This window comes from Aquarana catesbeiana, linkage group LG07 (genome assembly GCF_042186555.1).
Source record: "Aquarana catesbeiana isolate 2022-GZ linkage group LG07, ASM4218655v1, whole genome shotgun sequence".
NCBI lineage: Eukaryota > Metazoa > Chordata > Amphibia > Anura > Ranidae > Aquarana > Aquarana catesbeiana.
Window position 1 is genome coordinate 311,900,117 of NC_133330.1, and position 19,971 is coordinate 311,920,087.

General features: G+C 42.0%; 1 protein-coding gene across 2 annotated transcripts in view; it reads left to right on the plus strand.

Moving 5' to 3' along the window:
• The window catches only part of ADGRL4 (adhesion G protein-coupled receptor L4), a 320,385-nt gene extending 301,303 nt beyond the window's left edge, over positions 1-19,082 (plus strand). Inside the window, exons 15-16 of one of the 2 annotated variants that reach the window (XM_073593680.1) lie at positions 3,808-3,976; positions 17,438-19,082. In XM_073593680.1, the coding sequence (XP_073449781.1) occupies positions 3,808-3,976; positions 17,438-17,500 (232 nt within the window). In that variant the 3' untranslated portion in view covers positions 17,501-19,082. Of the gene's footprint in view, positions 1-3,807; positions 4,376-17,437 lie in introns of those variants that run through there. The other variant, XM_073593681.1, reaches the window with a different exon arrangement.
• Positions 19,083-19,971: the final 889 nt, after the last annotated feature.

Here is a 19,971-nt window from a genome sequence, read left to right on the forward strand (position 1 = left end):
GCCGGAGCAGTGAACGAGGACCACTGCGGGGGCTTCAATCTTAGGTAAGTAATTCATAATGAGCTAGTATGCTATGCGTACTAGCTCATTATGTCTTTGACTTGCAGGTTTCTTTTTTTTTTTTTTTTTTTAGGGTTTAAACTTTACAACCACTTTAAGTGCCTGTTCCACTAAAAGGATGAAAAATAGGTAATAGCTTCTATTTGTAAAGTTTATTACTTCACTGCCCTGTCTCACAGCATTACATTTCTCAGAAGGTGTAAAGAGGTGAAGTTATGCATAAAACCAATATACATGCTTTAATTATTTCTGTTCTAAAAATAAAATGGTAGTCAGGCACAGGGAAACGCTGATTTTCTAAGCTGTACCAACTTTCGCGTTATTGAAGACAGACGTTTCCTAAAGGGAATTCTTCGGAGTAGATTAAAAATGAATCATATGGCACTGCCAGGCTTGCCAGTCTCTGGGGAAGTCCATATTTACTAAAGATTTTTATTTTAGATTACATCTGTGCAATCACCATAATGCTGCGATAGAGGAGGGCTAGGAGGTAGACAGCGTGCTTGGCATTTCCAGAGTTGAGGATTTTTTGGGTATTCAAAAGTATTACATTTAGTCTGGGATCACACTATTGTGAATTGGATGTGGGTTTCACCGCATCCAATTCGCATGTCAGGAGATTGTGACCGACTCTCTATGGAACCGGTTCACACATCTCGGGAGCGGATCCGATCCGAATTGCACAGGAGTCCTGTGCGTCTTCTGGTCCATTTCAGGTCCAAATTCAGCCAAAAATTTGGACTGAAACAGTGATCAGGGACGCACCAGACCCCTGCTGTGAGCCGCGCCGTGCGGCAGGGTGAACCCAGCCTTAATGATTGTGTGTGTCCATGTTCCTAGACTGTTGCCATGTCAGTACTAGCAGGTTAGTGTGCTTGAGCGTTAGGGTTGGTACTCTATTGTTCTGAAAAGCACATTTAACCACTTCAATACAGGGCACTTATACACCTTCCTGCCCAGACCAATTTTCAGCTTTCAGCGCTGTCACACTTTGAATGACAATTGCGCGGTCATGCTACACTGTACCCAAACTAAATTTTTATCATTTTGTTCCCACAAATAGAGCTTTCTTTTGGTGGTATTTGATCACCTCTGCGGTTTTTATTTTTTGCGAAACAAATAAAAAAAGACCGAAAATTTTGAAAAAAATAAAAGTTTTGCTTTTGTTTTTGTTTAAAAATTTTGTAAATAAGTAAGTTTTCTCTTTCACTGATGGGCACTAATAAGGCAGCAGCGATGAGTGGGCACTGACGATGGGCACTGATATGCGGCACTGATGGGCACTGGTAGGCGGCACTGATGGGTGGCACTGATATGCAGCATTGATAGGCGGCACTGATGGGCACTGATAGGCGACACTGATGGGCACTGAAAGGCTGCAAAGATGGGTTCTTATGGGTGGCACTGATGGGCACTGATAGGCGGCACTGCTGGGCACTGATAGGCACTGATATGTGACACTGATGGGCACTGATACGTGGCACTGATGGGCAGTGATACGCGGCACTGATACGCGGCACTGATCCCTGGTGGCACTGGCAGTGGTAGGCATTGGAGTGGGCACTGATTGGCAGCTGCCTTTGCACTGATTAGTTTTTCCCTGGGGGTCTAGGGGGCATACCTGGTGGTCCAGTGTGGCTGGCTTCCCTGGTGGTCCTGGGCGGCTTCCTTGGTGGTCCTGGGTGGGATCCGAGGGTGGGCTGTGCTGATAAACAATCAACACAGACCCCCCCTGTTAGGAGAGCAGCCGATCGGCTCTCCTCTACTCGCGTCTGTCAGATGCAAGTGAGGAAAAGCCGATCACCGGCTCTTCCTATTTACATCGTGATCAGCCGTGATTGGACATGGCTGATCACGTGGTAAAGAGTCTCCGTCAGAGACTCTTTACCTAGATCAGTGTTGCGGGGTGTCAGACTGACACCCCGCAACAACGATCGCCGCGATGCGCGCGCCTGGGGGCGCGCAGCGGCTCAATATCCTGCGGACGTCATATGACGTCCAGTCAGGATATTGAAACCACTTTGCCGCCGTCATTCTGCTATATGGCGGGCGGCAAGTGGTTAAAGCATTTGTTACCCCAAAACTTCATATTCCTGATATGTGCCTGCTGTACCATGTACTTGTATGAGAAAGTATCCTGTTCTCTTTGTATTGCTTCATTTGTGTGAATTCCCCGGTGTTTCTGCCAGTCCCTCTGCTTTTAAGACTGACCACACTAAGCAGGAGAGCACAGCGTTGTCAGTTCTCTAGCTGTGCTGGAGCAGTGGGGTGAGTTTACTAAAAACTGAAGCACTCAGAATCTGATGTGCATGAGAGCCAACCAGCTTCTCACTTCAGCTTGTTGCGGGGAGACACGGGTATGTAGGGGACAGTGGTGGGGACCCCGGCCTGCTGTTTGCTGGTCGATCCAGCACGTTCCCCATCGGCAGCGGGTGGGTGGAGTGTGGCAGGCAGCCTGGTGCAACAGCTCCGTGTCCTCTCCTCTATGGTAGCTTCCAGCTCCTCCCCTCCAACTCCTAGGCATCCAATAGGATCGCCTGTCCTTTCAGCCAATTGGGTGACCAGTGTCAAAACCAGCTTCCTGATTGGCTGGGAGGAGGATCAGTGTTACTACAGCGAATATTCATTTGCTGTTCTAACACACCTGGGTGGGATCGGAGCGCACTCTCTGCGACCCGAGCCCATCCTAAATTGATGTCTACTAAATGGGTGCTTCAAAAAAACAGGGCTTGGGATAATGGGATAGACGGGGGGGGGGCGTGCACCCTAAATGGATGGGCCCCGCCCCTGGTAGTGGATTTCATGTGCCTGACAGACGTAATACTGTATACAGGAAAAAATTTATTATGTATTAAAAGCTGGAATATTTAGTATTCATAGTTTAAAATCTGGAAGTATGATCTAAAAACATGGAAACAAGAATTATTTAAGTGCCAAGTTTGTCAGTATACTTGTTTCAATGTTTTTTTTTAAATCCCCGACATACCCCCTAATGGGAAACTCGGGGACAACACCCTGTCATTTTCATAATTGATTTCCTGGGGATTGTGCAGCTCATTTTTTTCTTTTTTTCACAAGCTTCCCCACCCAATTATTTAAGGGGGGTTATTTACGAAAGGCAAATCCACTTTGCACTACAAGTGCAAACTACAAGTGCAAAGTGCACTTGAAATTGCACTGAAAGTGCACTTGGAATTGCAGTCGCTGTAGATCTGAGGGGGACATGCAAGGAAAATAAAAAAACAGCATTTTAGCTTGTACATGATTGGATAATAAAATCAGTAGAGCTTCCCCTCATTTCAGATCTACCCCTCAGATTTACAGCGACTGCACTTCCAAGTGCACTTTCAGTGCAATTTCAAGTGAACTTTGCACTTGTAGTTTGCATTTGTAGTGCAAAGGGGATTTGCCTTTTGTTAATAACCCCCAAGGTCTTGCTGTTGCTAATGGCAAACAAAGATCTACAGCTGTGAAAATAAACTAGAAAAGAGAGGGCTGCAAAAAGACTTCATGAATTAACAGCAATATATTTATTATTAAAAATAGGAGTTTTATAAATATTATTAAAAATATGTTTTTTTTGTTTTTGTTTTGTTTTTTATAATAAATACATTGGTTTCTTGAGGTCTTTTGCACCTTCTCTTTGCATCTTTGTTCTCTGAGTTGTGTTCTGTCTATACCTTGCCGTTAACATGTGTTTTATTATTTGTATGTATATAACATAATATTGCATGGCTGTTGTTGCAGGTCCTGTGCTCGGGGTGCCCTTGCTCTTCTGTTCCTCCTCGGTGCCACCTGGATGTTTGGTGTCCTCCATGTTGTAAATGGCTCACTGGTTACAGCTTACCTCTTCACCTTCGCCAATGCCTTCCAGGGAATGTTTATCTTCATCTTCCTATGTGTGTTATCCAAGAAGGTAAATCAAAAAATAACAATACAGTAATAAAAAAAAAAGAAAAATGATAACAGCATTACCAGCTAAATACCAATAAACAAATAATGCTGACAGCCAAAAGAGAAATATTAAATATTTACAGTTAGATGCACTTTTCTAGTCGGTAAGGTTGGGAGAAAAATACATTTTATCATAGGATGGCAACCAAAAAATAAAGCAGGAAAGTGGACTAGTTTTATAAAGTTTATCTAAACCCCAAAACAAAAAATATATATTGTAGGTTACCAGATGCGATGGCTGCCTTTGTTTTCTTTTTCAGCTTTGTTTCCTTTATTTTCACCTGGTAAATCTGCCAATAACACACTTCCCGTCCAAGTGTGACAATTCATTCTATGCACTGCATCTCTGGGGGAGCATAGTTGCCACCATAGGACAGGATGTGAGTTGGGACTACAGAACACCCCCTTCTCATCTCTAAAAACATAGAGGGGTGTTCCATAGTCCACATCGCATTGTGCGGCAGCAATAATTCACACAGTCAGGTGCAATGAACTATTGTATAAGCACAGCAACAGTTCACAACAAACCTGGTGGGAAGGCTGCCCAACCGGGTGCACTCACGGTTTCCAGTAATTAACAGCATCTGCGAAGAAATCAGCGCGCAGTCTGGCTGTCTTGTGCCCAAACAGTACGGTGTCCAAGGAGATGCAATCCTACACTTCCCCTCCTCGTCAGGAACCTTTCCCTACCACTAGTTCTGACCCTTAAAGGCGGCGTATCAGTCTCTACTCTACCAATTAGAAAAATGTGCACCAAACCTGGGAGCCAGGGGCCTTAAATAAGCTCTGCCTGACCCAAGGTGGCTGCTAAAGTCACATGGGGTGGCAGCATCCAATAGGATAATTCCCCAGTGACTCAGGAAACCATAGAAACCATCTTCCTCTTGACTTCCTCTCCAACAACAGTGCTGCTGTGCAAGAGCGCCACCTGCAGTGGAGAAAGTAAGTCTGCACCTGCTTACACACAGAAGTGAACAAGACAGGGCTGATAACACTGATTGAGATAACAATGCATCATACACAGGAAATTAGGAGCTCACTGGATTTCTGACAGAATCAACAGGTATTTGTTAAATTTTGGGCAGAATCAACAGGTATTTTTTGCACTTATAGAACCTTACAAGCGCACTTTTTTTTTAAAACAATTCACTTTTTTTAACTAAAAAAATAAGACAACAGTAAAGTTGTGAAAGGTAATGTTACGCCGAGTAAATTGATACCCAACATGTCACGCTTCAAAATTGCGCCCTCTCGTGGAATGGCGACAAACTTTTACCCTTAAAAATCTTCATAGGCGATGTTTAAAAAATTCTACAGGTTGCATGTTTTGAGTTACAGAGGAGGTCTAGGGCTAGAATTATTGCACTCACTCTACCGATCGCAGCGATACCTCACATGTGTGGTTTAAACACTGTTTTCATATGCGGGCGCTACTTGCGTATGCCTTCGGTTCTGCACGCGAGCTCGGCGGAACGGGGCGCGTTTAAAATATTTTTTTTTTTCTTATTTATTTTACCTTTTCTTTTTACACTGTTTTTTCAAAAAATAAATAAAATTGTGTCACTTCTATTCCTATTATAAGGAATGTAAGCATCCATTGTAATAGAAAAAAAGCATGACAGGACCTCTTAAATATGAGATCTGGGGTCAAAAAGACCTCACATCTCATATTTACACTTAAATGCAATAAAAAATAAAAATAAAAAATAAAAAAATTGTCAATTAAAAAAAAAAATTAAAAAAATGTCCCTTTAAGAGCTATGGGCGGAAGTGAGGTTATGGCGTCGCTTCCGCCCTGCATTGTTATGGAGATGAGTGGGGGCCATCTTCCCCTCACTCGTCTCCATGTCCAGCAAGGGTGAAGAATCGATCGCCTCCGCCGCTGCCGACGGCTCCAGTAAGCAGCGGAGGGCACCGGAGCACGGCGGGAGAGGGGGCCCTCTCCCGCCACAGCGAATCCGCTGCAGAGACCACTATTATCGGAAACCAAGCCACCCACTGAACAAGAAGATACCAGGGTTATGGCAGCTGGCTGCTGCCATAGCAACATCCCCCTTCAAAGTAAGGACGTATATCGGCGTGCGGCGGTCCGGAACGGGTTAAAGCACCTGCAGCTTTTGAAGGCTTTTATTCAGCTTTGCTTTGTTTTGAGGGTATTGCAGGTATGAGAAAAGCACCAGCAAAGCATCATTGAAGTGCCACAGAAGCATCAAAAACACATCAAAAAAGCATGTTGAAGCGGTAGGCACTTTAATGTGTGTTGAAGTTGAAGCAAATGTAAATGAGCCCTTATGGTTACATATTCCATATAACTAGAAGCGCCTTAAATACGGCCCAATCTTGCTGAAGTGGGAGAACCGCTCACATCGTGGCCAGTGATTGCTCAGCATGAAGTTTGAACCTCTCACTACAGGCTGAAGAAAGGCATGTAGGCAGCTGCAGTCTATATTCTCCGCTGCAGGTGGCGTTCATCCGCAGGGGCAATGCAGATGTGTGAGGAAGTTATGAGAAGTTGTGTTTCTATATGATTTCCTCGGTCACTCGGACAGTGAACCAGTTGGATGAACGTGACCCTGGCAGCCATCTTTGGTCAAGCAGAGTCTATTTAAGTGAAAAATAGAAGAACCTCGCTCTATGGAATAGCTAAATAAACTAGATAATTGTGAATTTATATAAGCTGCTCACCTCAAAGTGCAATAGTGCTCGCCTTGTCTGATTTAGGGTGTGTAATAATAGGGGGCGCTATGAACTTAATAAATTATACAAAATTTTGTGCATATACAAATAAAGTGCATGGTGGTCAACTAGATGCTAATTAATGATTAATTATTAATCCAGTGTTGAAATAACAGTGATTTCAAATATTTACTCAAAAACAATTATTTCATTAAAAACCAAAAAACAAAAGTCCATAAATCTTTTGTGATGCAACTTCAATCTTTACACCATCACCAATGGCAACAACTTGTTGAGAAAACACCCGGTGGATGTGAGTGAAATTCCTACTCACCAGACCACCATGATCTCTTTAACCACTTCAATACCGGGCCTATTCTGGCACTTCATCAAAAAATCATCATTTTTTTGCTAGAAAATTACTCAGAACCCCCAAACATTATATTTTTTTTTAGCAGACACCCTAGGGAATAAAATGCCGGTCATTGCAACTTTTTATCTCACACGGTATTTGGGCAATAATTTTTCAAACGCTTTTTTTGGAAAAAAAGACGGTTTCATGAATTAAAAAGTAACAAAACAGTAAAGTTAGCACAATTTTTTTGTATAATGTGAAAGATGATGTTACGCCGAGTAAATAGATTCCTAATATGTCACTCTTCAAAATTGTGCACAATCATGGAATAGCGCCAAACTTCATTACTTAAAAATCTCCATAGGCAACACTTTAAAATTTTTTACCAGTTTAGAGTTACAGAGGAGGTCTAGTGCTAGAATTGTTGTACGCGCTCTAACGCACGCGGCGATACCATGTGTGGTTTGAGCGGCGTTTACATATGTGTGCGTTCACTTCTGAGAACGAGCTACTGGGGACAGTGGCGTTTTAAATTTTTTTAAATTTTATTTTACTTAATTTTTTTTATTTTTACACTTTTTTTTTAATGTAAACATCCCTTGTAATAGGAATCTATGTGACAGGTCCTCTTTATGGAGATATATGGGGTCAATAAGACACCACATCTCTCCTCCAGGCTGGAAAGCATGAGATCGGGAAAAAAAAATTCACCGATCTCGTGTTGACAGCCCTGATCGCGGCTTTGTTTATTTCCGGGTACCCGGGCGTGACGTCATAACGTCGCGCCCGGGCCCCCGACAGTCATAGAGATGACTGGTTACCATGTGGTCACCGGAAAGCTCTATCGTCCTCATCCGGCGCCGGCCGATAAATTCTCTGGGCCCCCCGATGGCACGGGAGAGCCCGGAGAAGCACCGGATGGCAGCGGGACGTCCCCTTCCATTGCCTATAAGACGGGAGGGGCCGCTATGATCCTTCTTATCGTGCACAGAATCGCTGGCTGCAAAGAATGATATCTGAATTATGCCACTAGCTGCAGGCATCATTCAGAGATCCCCCCTAAAAGTCAAGGACGTCATTTTACTATGGCCGGGTATTAAAGTGGTTAACTAAAAAGAAGGTCAGATGGGGCTTTTTTATTGTGGGTCTGTGGTCTTGCTGGTGTACCAGAGTAGATGTGGCTGGAATCTTCCTAATACTCCACCATACAACCCATTGGAGTTGATTTACTAAAGGCAAATAGACTGTGCACTTTGCAAAGTGCAGTTGCACTCTGAAAGTGCAATTGCTCCAAAGCTTAGTAAGTGAGATGAAGGTTCACTTTGCAAAGAGTACCCAATCACATGCAAGGAAAGAAAAAAAAAAAAGCAGCATTTTTGCTTGCACATGATTGGATGATGGAAGTCAGCAGAGCTTCTGCTCATTTACTGAGCTCTGGAGCAACTGCTCTTGTAGAGGGCAACTGCACTTTGTAAGGTGCACAGTCTATTTGCCTTTAGTAAATCAACCCCTATGTGTATTTGAATAAAAAAAAAAATGCATGTGATAAGACAGCATATAACAATATTAAAATACATTCATGTATCCAGATGCTACATAGTTACATAGCCAAGTTGAAAAAAGATACGTCCATTGAGTTCAGCCAATATGAAAGATTGTAATAGCCCTTGGGCTGCTGAACCATTTTGGTGATTGGCTAGCTTTCAGTTTCTTTCTTTTTATCGGAATCATGCAGCCGGTGTTATAGCGCCGTGGCTATTCAGGCAAAATCATCCAGCTGTTCTCAGTTTATAGGCAAACTACAGAACTTTTCTCATCAATAGCAAAAATGATGATTTTCAAAGCCAGTTAGCAGCACCCAACAGCTATAATAGGTTTGCTGTACGGTAATTGGTGAACCATTACCTGTGATTTAAATCAATATAAGCTCTATTTACTTATACCAAGCCTTTCTGGAAGATGATGAAGCCTGCTGTTGTTAGTAATCCTTACTGGTAACACGTTTTTTAAGGCCTGGGATATGTGTTTGTCGAGAACTTTTAATAAATAGTAACTATGCTGTAACTTTGCTACTTATGGCAACATAAAGCCGTCTGATAGAGCAAAGTCCGCGCTTGCCATTACATTGCTTGTTTATTTGTTTGTTTGTTTTCTTGGCCTCATGTTATAGCTGCATATCAATTACCGCACGAGAGATCATTCGTATGCAAAGCACTTCCTGTGCTCTCTGAATATTTCCATACATTATCTCTGAAAATGACTGGGTAATTCCAAAAGGCTGGGGAGCACAGGCATGTTAAAGACTTTGGCTTTATGGAGCTCTGTAAACTCACTGGAGCCTATTTACTAAACAACTAAAAGCATTCTTCTGGGGGTAGAAAAGCAAGCTTTAGGATATTTCAACAAAGAAAAAAAATGAAGGCTGAAGGGTTTTCAAAACTTAAGGGGAACCTGTACATTGCCCTTAGGGGGTGAAGTACCAGGTTCACTTTTTTTGTAGAGACCTGAAGCAAGAGTTACTAGCCTTTTTTTTTTGCTCCCTGTCTACTTGACCCCCTTCCGAAGCATGGAGCAAAATGTGATGCCCTTCCTGTCTGTCCCCTGATGCAGGGCTTATTGCCTGGACAGCCAATCACAAAGCCTGATCAATGCCATGTGGGAGAAGGGGGAGTGTGCACACTCTATTACCATGGGATAGTCAAATGCTTAAAGTGTATATAAAACCAAAAGCAAGGAAAGCATAAAGATAGCCATAAATGGATCAAAATTCAGCTGGTTCAGCAGGGGCCAATCAAATTTTGATTAAAGTAGAAGTCCACCCTAACACTAAAATGCCTGCCTCTACAGACACCCATGATCTAACACTAACCTAGACATCCCTGTAAAGAAGAAATCGCTAAACATACCTTTTCTGAAGCCGATCTGACCCGATCCCACTCTGAGCTGTCAGCTGCGGATGCAGAGGACACGTCCGACAACAGAAGCCCCATAGTAACTCTATGGGTGACATCACTCCCCATGCATTTCACAGCCGTTGTCATCTCTGTCCTCTGCAGAGCTTCCGCCTCTGGAGACCGGATCGGATCAGCTTCAAAAAAGGTGCGTATACTGATTTCTTCTTTACAGGGCTAGATAGGTTAGTTTTAGATTGTGGATGTCTGTAGATGCAGGGATTTTAGTGTTAGACCCCTTTCACACTGGGGCGTTTTTCAGGCGTTTTTCAGGCGCTTTAGCATTAAAAAAAGCACCTGTAAAGCACCTGAAAGAAGCCCCATCTGCAATCCCAATGTAAAAGCCCGAGTGCTTTCACACCGAGACCCCTTTCACACTGGGGCGTTTTTCATGCGCTTTAGCGCTAAAAAAAGCACCTGAAAGAAGCCTCATCTGCAATCCCAATGTGAAAGCCCGAGTGCTTTCACACTGGGGCGCTGCGCTGGCAGGGCGTCAAAAAAAGTCCTGCAAGCAGCTTCTTTGCAGCGCTTTCGTGTTTTTGCCACCGGGCTGGGTACGCTGATGGCCCGAGCCCTTTCCAACTGCTAGCGCCCGAAAAACGCCTGAAAAACGCCCCAGTGTGAAAAGGGTCTTAAGCGGCGCTTTACCAGAGTTTATCGGGCGCTGGCAGTGTGAAAGCACTCAGGCTTTCACATTGGGATTGCAGATGAGGCTTCTTTCAGGCGCTTTACAGGCGCTTTTTTTAACGCTAAAGCGCATGAAAAACGCCCCAGTGTGAAAGGGGTCCTAGGGTGGACTTCTACTTGAATCTATGGTTGTTCCTGCTCACCAGAAGTCCATCTAATGCCCTGTACACACGGTCGGACTTTCCGACGGAATATGTGCGATCGGAGCTTGTTGTCGGAAATTCCGACCGTGTGTGGGCTCCATCGGACTTTTTCCATCGGAATTTCCGTCACACAAAGTTTGAGAGCAGGCTATAAAACTTTCCGACAACAAAATCCGTTCGCGTAAATTCCGACCGTGTGTGGACAATTCCGACGCACAAAGTGCCACGCATGCTTAGAATAAATTAAGAGCTGAAAGCTATTGGCTACTGCCCCGTTTATAGTCCTGACGTACGTGTTTTACATCACCGCGTTCAGAACGATCGGATTTTCCAACAACTTTGTGCGACCGTGTGTATGCAAGACAAGTTTGAGCCAACATCCGTCAGAAAAAATCCATGGATTTTGTTGTCGGAATGTCCAAACAAAGTCCGACCGTGTGTACAGGGGATAATAATTGACTACTGTTAAACTGGATTGTTGGAAATTTTAATTTGACCATCAGCTGCAGCCAATAGGCTGTAGTGCTCATCTGTGTATTCTGAGAGCGGGGAAGTCCCCACTGTCACAATACAGTAGCACAGCGGGGAGGATTTCATCTTGGTAATTGGGGATGGGTGAATCTGTTCCAAAAAAGTGATCCATCTATGGTCAGCCTTAGACCCCATGTCAAGTTTGTATTGTTGTCTTTGTCCCCACTGGGTCGGTCTCTATTTAAACCAAATGATTATTTTCACCAAGACAGAAATGAGAAATCCAAAATTGTACAGCTGTCAACAGAACAAGAGGTGAGGATCAGGGACATCTGTTCTGGTTACTCTGTCTAAGAACTGAATTCCCCTCATAGAGATTTTCTGTCACTTCCTGTTGTATCTCTAGGACAGGAAGTGAACAGAAAGCTCCCCAATTGGAAACCAACATGAAAATGTAAACTACCTATTCTATCCAAAACCCCAAAAAATGTTTTCAATTTATACACAGTACATAAAAAAAAGTTATGCCTGATTTTGAGGCCGTGAGATTATTTGAAGCTTGTGACTCTCCCACTGTAATAGGCCATGCAAGGGTTTACATTTTTTTTATTAATCTGCTGGTTTTCCTGTACTTAGTAAAAGTAGTTTGGGAGGTTGTAAAGTCACCTGATAACTTCCACGTAGAATGAAAGCATTGCCGTCTCCTAATGCTAGTTCTCACCTGGCTTCTCTTTAAGTCCAGGATTGCTGCAAGGGTATTCAGGATGGAGAATGGCAAAAAAAATAATAATGAACTTCCATCTGCTGATAAATATTATTCCAAAAAGATAAGGAGAGAATGGGACTTTCGCAGTAATATGCAAAGGTCCAACACAAACTGAAATCATACAAAAAAAAAGTAATTAAAAAAACGTGGTGATAATTGTTTTCCTATGAAACAAAGTAATTTTTCAGTAACCCACCAGCTTATCCTTACAGTCGCACATCATGCAAAGATCAAAGTTTTACATCAATAATATATTATATATGGTTCAAGGTATTTGATAAAAACATAATGTATAATGGGAAGACATGATATGTAACTACACATTTCTTAGACCAATTGTCCACTTCTTCAGGAAATAGCATGAGGTACTGTAGATGATCTAAAATGATATAGAGGCATCATTATCATTAGGTGTATATACAAATTAATCAATATGACTTACATGTGTGCATCAAGCAGTACAGTCAATAATAATAAATGATTGATCAATAATAATTGTCACAATATGTGCATAACACATTCCATGTGCTTGCGGAGGGCTGTAGGGGATACCATGGAAAATCATATTACAATTAGAAGCAAGGATCTAGAATAAATAAAAAAAATAACAATTATAGTCATTCAAACTCTATTTTTATTCCTATTCAGATAACATACTCACTCAAAAAAAAAAAAAAAAAAAACACATTTCTTAAATACAGCCTCTTTGAAAGAATAAGTACATGCCTAAAGAAGTGAAAAGAACATAAAACACTTTAAGTAAAATTTCTCAAGGAACTTGCCATCTTGGGTTTATAGAAAATACAGGGAATCATTAGATTAATTGCTCAAGAAAAAAAGCTTTTTCCTATTTATATTACTGTCACTGCTCTCACCATGCTCACAGTGTCACAATGCAATGCTGGGTGTGTAGCCTAATAGCATTGGGTGAAGCCTGAGCATGTGGCAAGGGATATAAGGGCAAGTAGCTCTCAATAAACTCTGTGATGAATAATATATATACACAGTTGTGCTCATAAGTTTACATACCCTGGCAGAATTTATGATTTCTTGGCCATTTTTCAGAGAATATGAATGATAACACAAACTTTTCTATCACTCATGGTTAGTGTTTGACTGAAGCCATTTATTATCAATCAGCTGTGTTTACTCTTTTAAAATTGAAATTGCAACAGAAACTACCCAAATTGCCCTGATCAAAAGTTTACATACCCCAGTTCTTAATACCGTGTATTGCACAATTTAACATCAATGACAGCTTGAAGTATTTGGTGGTATTTGTGGATGAGGCGCTTTATCTTCTCAGATGGTAAAGCTGCCCATTCCTCTTGGAAAAAAGCCTCCAGTTCCTGTAAATTCTTGGGCTGTCTTGCATGAACTGCACGTTTCAGATCTCCCCAGAGTGGCTCAATGATATTGAGGTCAGGAGACTGAGATGGCTACTCCAGAACCTTCACTTTATTCTGCTGTAGCCAATGACAGGTCGACTTGGCCTTGTGTTTTGGATCATTGTCATGTTGGAATGTCCAAGTACGTCCCATGTGCAGCTTCCTGGCTGATGAATGCAAATGTTCCTCCAGTATTTTTTGATAACATACTGCATTCATCTTGCCATCAATTTTGATCAAATTTCCTGTGCCTTTGTAGCTCACACATCCACAAAACATCAGCGATCCACCTACTTGTTTCACAGTAGGAATGGTGTACCTTTCATCATAGGCCTTGGTGACTCTTCTCCAAATGTGGTGTTTATGGTTGTGGCCAAAATGCTTAATTTTGGTCTCATCACTCCAAATGACATTGTGCCAAAAGGTTTGAGGCTTGTCTCTGTGCTGTTTGGCGTATTGTAAGCGGGATACTTTGTGGCATTTGCGTAGTAATGGCTTTCTTCTGGCGACTCGACCATGCAGCCCATCTTTCTTCAAGTGCCTCCTTATTGTCCATCTTGAAACAGCCACACCACATGTTTTCAGAGTCCTGTATTTCACCTGAAGTTATTTGTGGGTTTTTCTTTGCATCCCGAAAAATTTCCCTGGCAGTTGTGGCTGAAATTTTAGTTGGTCTATCTGACCGTGATCTGGTTTCAATAGAACCCCTCATTTTCCACTTCTTGATTAGAGTTTGAACATTGCCGATTGGCATTCTCAATTCCTTGGATATCTTTGTATATCCCTTTCCTGTTTTATACAGTTCAACTACCTTTTCCCGCAGATCCTTTGACAATCCTTTTGCTTTCCCCATGACTCAGAATCAGTCAGTGTAGCACTGGATGAAAGATGCAAGGGTCTGTCAGGAGTCCAGAAATTGACCTTTTATACACACACACTAATTACAAGCAAACAGATCGCAGGTGAGCATGGTTACCTTTAACCTCCCTGGCGGTTTTCCCGAGTGTGGCTCGGGGTTAAAATTCAGGACCATTAGCGGTAACCCCGATCCACACTCGGGATTACATCGCAGGATCCTGGTGCCTCCTTACTTACCTTGTCCCCGGGTTCCTGCGATGTCCCCCGCTGTGTCTGCGGGCTCCATCCTCCTCCGAAGCCTCTCCTTGCCAGGCTCCGTTCCCTGCGAGCGTCGCGACGCACGGGGGCGGAGCCTGGCGGCATTTTAAAGAAAAGTAAAAATCATAACACATACAGTACAGTAATCTTATAGATTACAGTACTGTATGAAATGATTTCACATCCCTTTTGTCCCCAGTGCTTTGTCCTATGCCCTGCATGCAGTTCTATATGATATATACTGTTCTTTCTGCCTGGAAACTGAAGATTGTCCATAGCAACCAAAAAGTGTCCCTTTACGTCAAAAGTGGCTTTAGACCAGCTAGAAAACAGCGATAGTAAATTAGAACACTTGCAGAATTGAGCGATAGTGAATTGTGGGGAAATTTATTTTATTACTATTTATTTTTATTTTTTTAAATTATTTATTTTTATTTATTATATTATAATTTATGTTTTTGTGTTTCAAACTTTATCATACCCGGGATATCTACTAGACTCTGATTTGGACAGATTTAAGTGTGTTATTGTTAAGATTTACAGACCTACCATATAAAACGCCAAATTTCCATGCAAAATAATTGTACCTCTTTCAGCACCTAAAATCCGAAATAATCATACCGCCAGGGAGGTTAATAGCCATTCAAACCCGTTTGGCCAAAATCACCAGGGTATGTAAACTTTTGATCAGGATCATTTGGGTAGTTTCTTTGGTCATTATGATTTAAAAAGAGTAAACACAGTTGATTGACACTAAATGGCTACAGCCAAACACTAACTATGAGTGAAAGAAATGTTTTTGTGTTATCATTCATATCGATTAAAAAATGGCCAAGAAATCATAAATTCTGCCAGGGTATGTAAACATATGAGCACAACTGTGTATATATGTATATGAAGTCACGTGATCTGTGTATATATATACATATACATATATATATATATATATATATATATATATATATATATATATATATATATATCAGAGCATATATATTTTTATATGAACACCAGTCAAAGCTAAATATAAAGGTATAAATAATACACTATGTTGTCAAAAGTATTGAGACACCTGCCTTTACACGCACATGAACTTTAATTGCATCCCAGTCTTATGCCCTGTACACACGGTCGGATTTTCCGATGGAAAATGTGTGATAGGACCTTGTTGTCGGAAATTCTGACCATGTGTAGGCTCCATCACACATTTTCCATCGGATTTTCCGACACACAAAGTTTGAGAGCAGGAGATAAAATTTTCCGACAACAAAATCCGTTGTCGGAAATTCCGATCGTGTGTACACAAATCCGACGGACAAAGTGCCACGCATGCTCAGAATAAATAAAGAGATGAAAGCTATTGGCCACTGCCCCGTTTATAGTCCCGACGTACGTGTTTTACGTCACCGCGTTTAGAACGATCGGATTTTCCAACATCTTTGTGTGACCGTGTGTATGCAAGACAAGTTTGTGCCAACATCCGTCGGAAAAAATCCTAGAATTTCGTTGTCGGAATGTCCGATCAATGTCCGACCGTGTGTACGGGGCATTAGTCTGTAGGGTTCAATATTGAGTTGGCCCACCCTTTGCAGCTGTAACAGTGTGTCTATGGGAATGTTTTATCATTCTTCCACACTCCTAAACCTTGTAGACAACTTTCCCAGAAGAGTTGAAGCTGTTATAGCTGTAAAGGGTGGGCCAACTCAATATTGAACCCTATGGACTAATGCCGTGTACACACGGGTGGACTTTTCGACCGGACTGGTCCGACGGAACCAATCCGTCGGACAATCCGACCATGTGTGGGCTTCATCGGACCTTCAGCTGACTTTTTCTGTTGAAAATCAGACAGACTTTAGATTTGGAACATGTTTCCATTCTTTCCGCCGGAACTCCGCCAGACCCAGTTCCTATAGAGAAATCCGCTCATCTGTATGCTAGTCCGACGGACAAAAACCGACGCTAGGGCAGCTATTGGCTACTGGCTATGAACTTCCTTATTTCAGTCCTGTCGTACTTCATTACGTACGAATCCGTCGGACTTTGGTGTGATCGTGTGTAGGCAAGTCCGTTCATTAGAAAGTCCGTTGAAAGTCCGTCATAACTCCGTCGGAAAGACCGTCGGACCTTTGATGCCGAAAAGTCCACCTGTGTGTACACGGCGTAAGACTGGGATGCCATCAAAGTTCATGTGCATGTAAAGGCAGGCGCCCCAATATTTTTGGCAATATAGCGTGTATATCAATAATATATGCAAGCTAGTTTATCTGCCAAAATGTTTTGTATTTTGTTCCATTCAGTTTTGAGATTTAAACAGCTCTGGCACCCAGCACAGCACTGTTGCTGATTCAAGGTAGGCAACACAAGTTTTGTCTCTTCCCTCAGCCTGTAACTGGACAGTGAAAGGAGAAGCAGCCGAATAATGAGCTCATCCCCTTGTCACTCTGCTCTCTCCTCCTAATGTCATGGCCTCTGTTATCACATGAGTTCTGTAAATGGCTTCTTGGGCTAACCCTACCACTTCCAGTCTGAACTTGGCAATACAGGTAATTACAAGATGCCAATTACAATCCAGCCTGGATTTCAACTTTAAACAAAAGTCTATGGACAGGAGTTCATGAGCAACGTACTTTGTATCTTATGGATTGGGTCAGGCTGGAGGGTCCTCAAGGATAGTCACTGAATCTAAACAAATGTACCTACTTGTATGTGTTCCGAAACAGAAAAAGCTCCTGCTTTCCTTTTCAGAAACATGGTGAATTATCGCATCTCAATGTGTGTTGAAAATGATTTACTCTGTAAATAATTGGTTTTAGATAATTTTCCTGTAGGATGACACATGTTTCACACATTGTCTTCACTTTTTTCAGATACAGGAAGAATACCGCAGGCTATTCAAGAATGTGCCGTGTTGTCTTATGTGTCTGAGATAAACAGAAGGTAGAATTATAATTCACAGCAAACGTTTGTAACAGCGCAGTAAAGCAATAACCACATCGTGAAGTAGAGGCGCCATTCAATTGCACAATGACCATAGCGGTATTTTGGATACTTAAGGTTACAGCATGTGTCTTTCTGTTAAATGCCCTAAACCAATTTTTCCAATATTGACCCAGCATCAAAGTCTATAAAAGTGTCTAAAATATGAGTGGTCTGTTTTCCCCTAGAGCAATCAATTATTGATCAGCTGAACCTCATGATAGTATGCCTAGAGAAGGTTTGGATCTTATTGCTCATACCAACCATTCAGTTCCTATCTTCCATGTTCGAGTGCAAAGTTGAAGAATGGCTAGCCTGGTTACTATGAACAACAAGAGCAGTTCCTTCTTTTAGAAATCTTTTTGCATGTGGTCTATTGACCTTACGTTTACACCTACCCGGTAAAATGTGCCTTGTTGCCAATATTTTTAATAAGAAAAAGCTCATAAAGCCAACATTTTGCCCCAGAAATACTGGAAAACTTATTTGGACCTCAGTTATCAAAGTGTGTGAAGGAGGTTGTTTCTGTTGATAGTAACCAAACAGATCCTCAGTTGCCTTCTATGTGTTAGAGGGTCTTGATTTATACAAGGAATAAAGTTTGCACCCAAGAAAGTAAAACTAGCCACATACCAGTTAGGTTGTCCTTAGAGTTGAATTGCTAAAGTATATTCCCAACCAATTTTTTCTAGTTCTGGATAGAAAGGAAAAGAGTTAAAACCTCTCAGTTTTACTGACTGTCACCAGAACACCTATTACTAATCCCTGTGGCCATTTTGGTGAGAATTCCCACCACTTATTGCACTAGTGGGAAAGTTGTTACCAGAATAGTTTTTATTGATCCCTGGAGCCACATTGGGGAGACTTTCTATTGGTTATTACACCAATGAGAATGTTGTCACCAGGGTAGGTTTTACTGATCCCCATGGCCATGTTGGGGAGACTTTCCATCAGCTATTTTATCATTGAAAATGTTGTCACAAAGACAATTTTTACTGGGCCCTGTGGCCATGTTTAGGAGACTTCCCACCACTTACTGCACTAGTGAGAAAGTTGCTACCAGGATAGTTTTTACTAATCCCTGGGGCCATGTTGGGGATACTTCCTATTATTTATTGCACCAGGGACAATGTTGTCACAAGGGTAGATTTTAGTGAACCCTGGGCCATGTTGGGGAGACTTCCCTTCAGCTATTGTATCGTTGAGAATGTTGTCGCCAGGACAGTTTTTTTTTATGATCCTGGGGCCATGTTGGGGCAACTTCCCATCACTTATTGTACTAGTGACAATGTTGTCACCAATACAGTTTTACTGATCCCTGGGACCATGTTGGGGAGACTTTCCATCACTTAATTTACCAGTCAGAATGTTGTCACCAGGACAGAAAAAGTCCAATAGTGTATTGTATCCAATCAGCTTCTGACTATATCAAGTGAACGTACTAATGCACAAACCAAAATAAATAATAAACTAAGCAGCTGCCAACATAGATTGTGTTCCCACACAGTGCTAATAATAAAATGAATAACGTGGAGCTTACTCAATGTGTAATGTGATGTATCTTCAAACACAGTAATATGTCAAATAAACAAAAATGCTAATACTTAATGTGCAACTATACACAAATAGTAAATTAATAAATGGCGTTTTCATCACACAGAATAAAGTGCAATAAAGTGACAATGCAGTGAAAAAATGTGATGAACGTGCCTAATCTCAAAGTTCATAAATAAAGTGCTTGTGCAAAAATGGAATCCAGTAAATCCAAATGTTTCCACCATCCGTAATGTGCCAGTGGTTTGTCCCAGCCTCTCACCTTAGACAAAGACCCCCTACAGGTCAAGTAAAGCCTTTGTATAATTGTGACTCCAAGCTCCAAGGCAGTGAAATCTTTTCTCCAGGGACATCCAGCCAGATAGACATCCGGCTCCTCCCGACACGTTGCGTCACAGATTACGGGACTTCATCAAAGCTATCACTTACCCTTGATGAAGTCACGTGATCTGTGACACAACTCGTCGGAAAGAGCCGGGTGACGTCACTTCCGGTCGCGGCCGAGACTGGAAGTCCTGTTTGTTAAGCTGAACATTGCTATTTTAAACTGTAAGTTACTGCTTTGTTTAATACATTTTATATTGGATTACTACACCATGGAGACCTTTCTTTGTTGCATGTAAACTGCATATGATGGGAAGTAAGGATCTACAAAGAGATTATCACCACCAGTGGAAGCCGTATTGTCTATCTGGCTGGATGTCCCTGGAGAAAAGATTTCACTGCCTTGGAGCTTGGAGTCACGTTTATACAAAGGCTTTACTTGACCTGTAGGAGTCTTTGTCTAATATGAGAGGCTCGGGCAAACCACTGGAGCACTACGGATGGTGGAAGCATTTGGATTTACTGAATTCCATTTTTGCACAAGCAC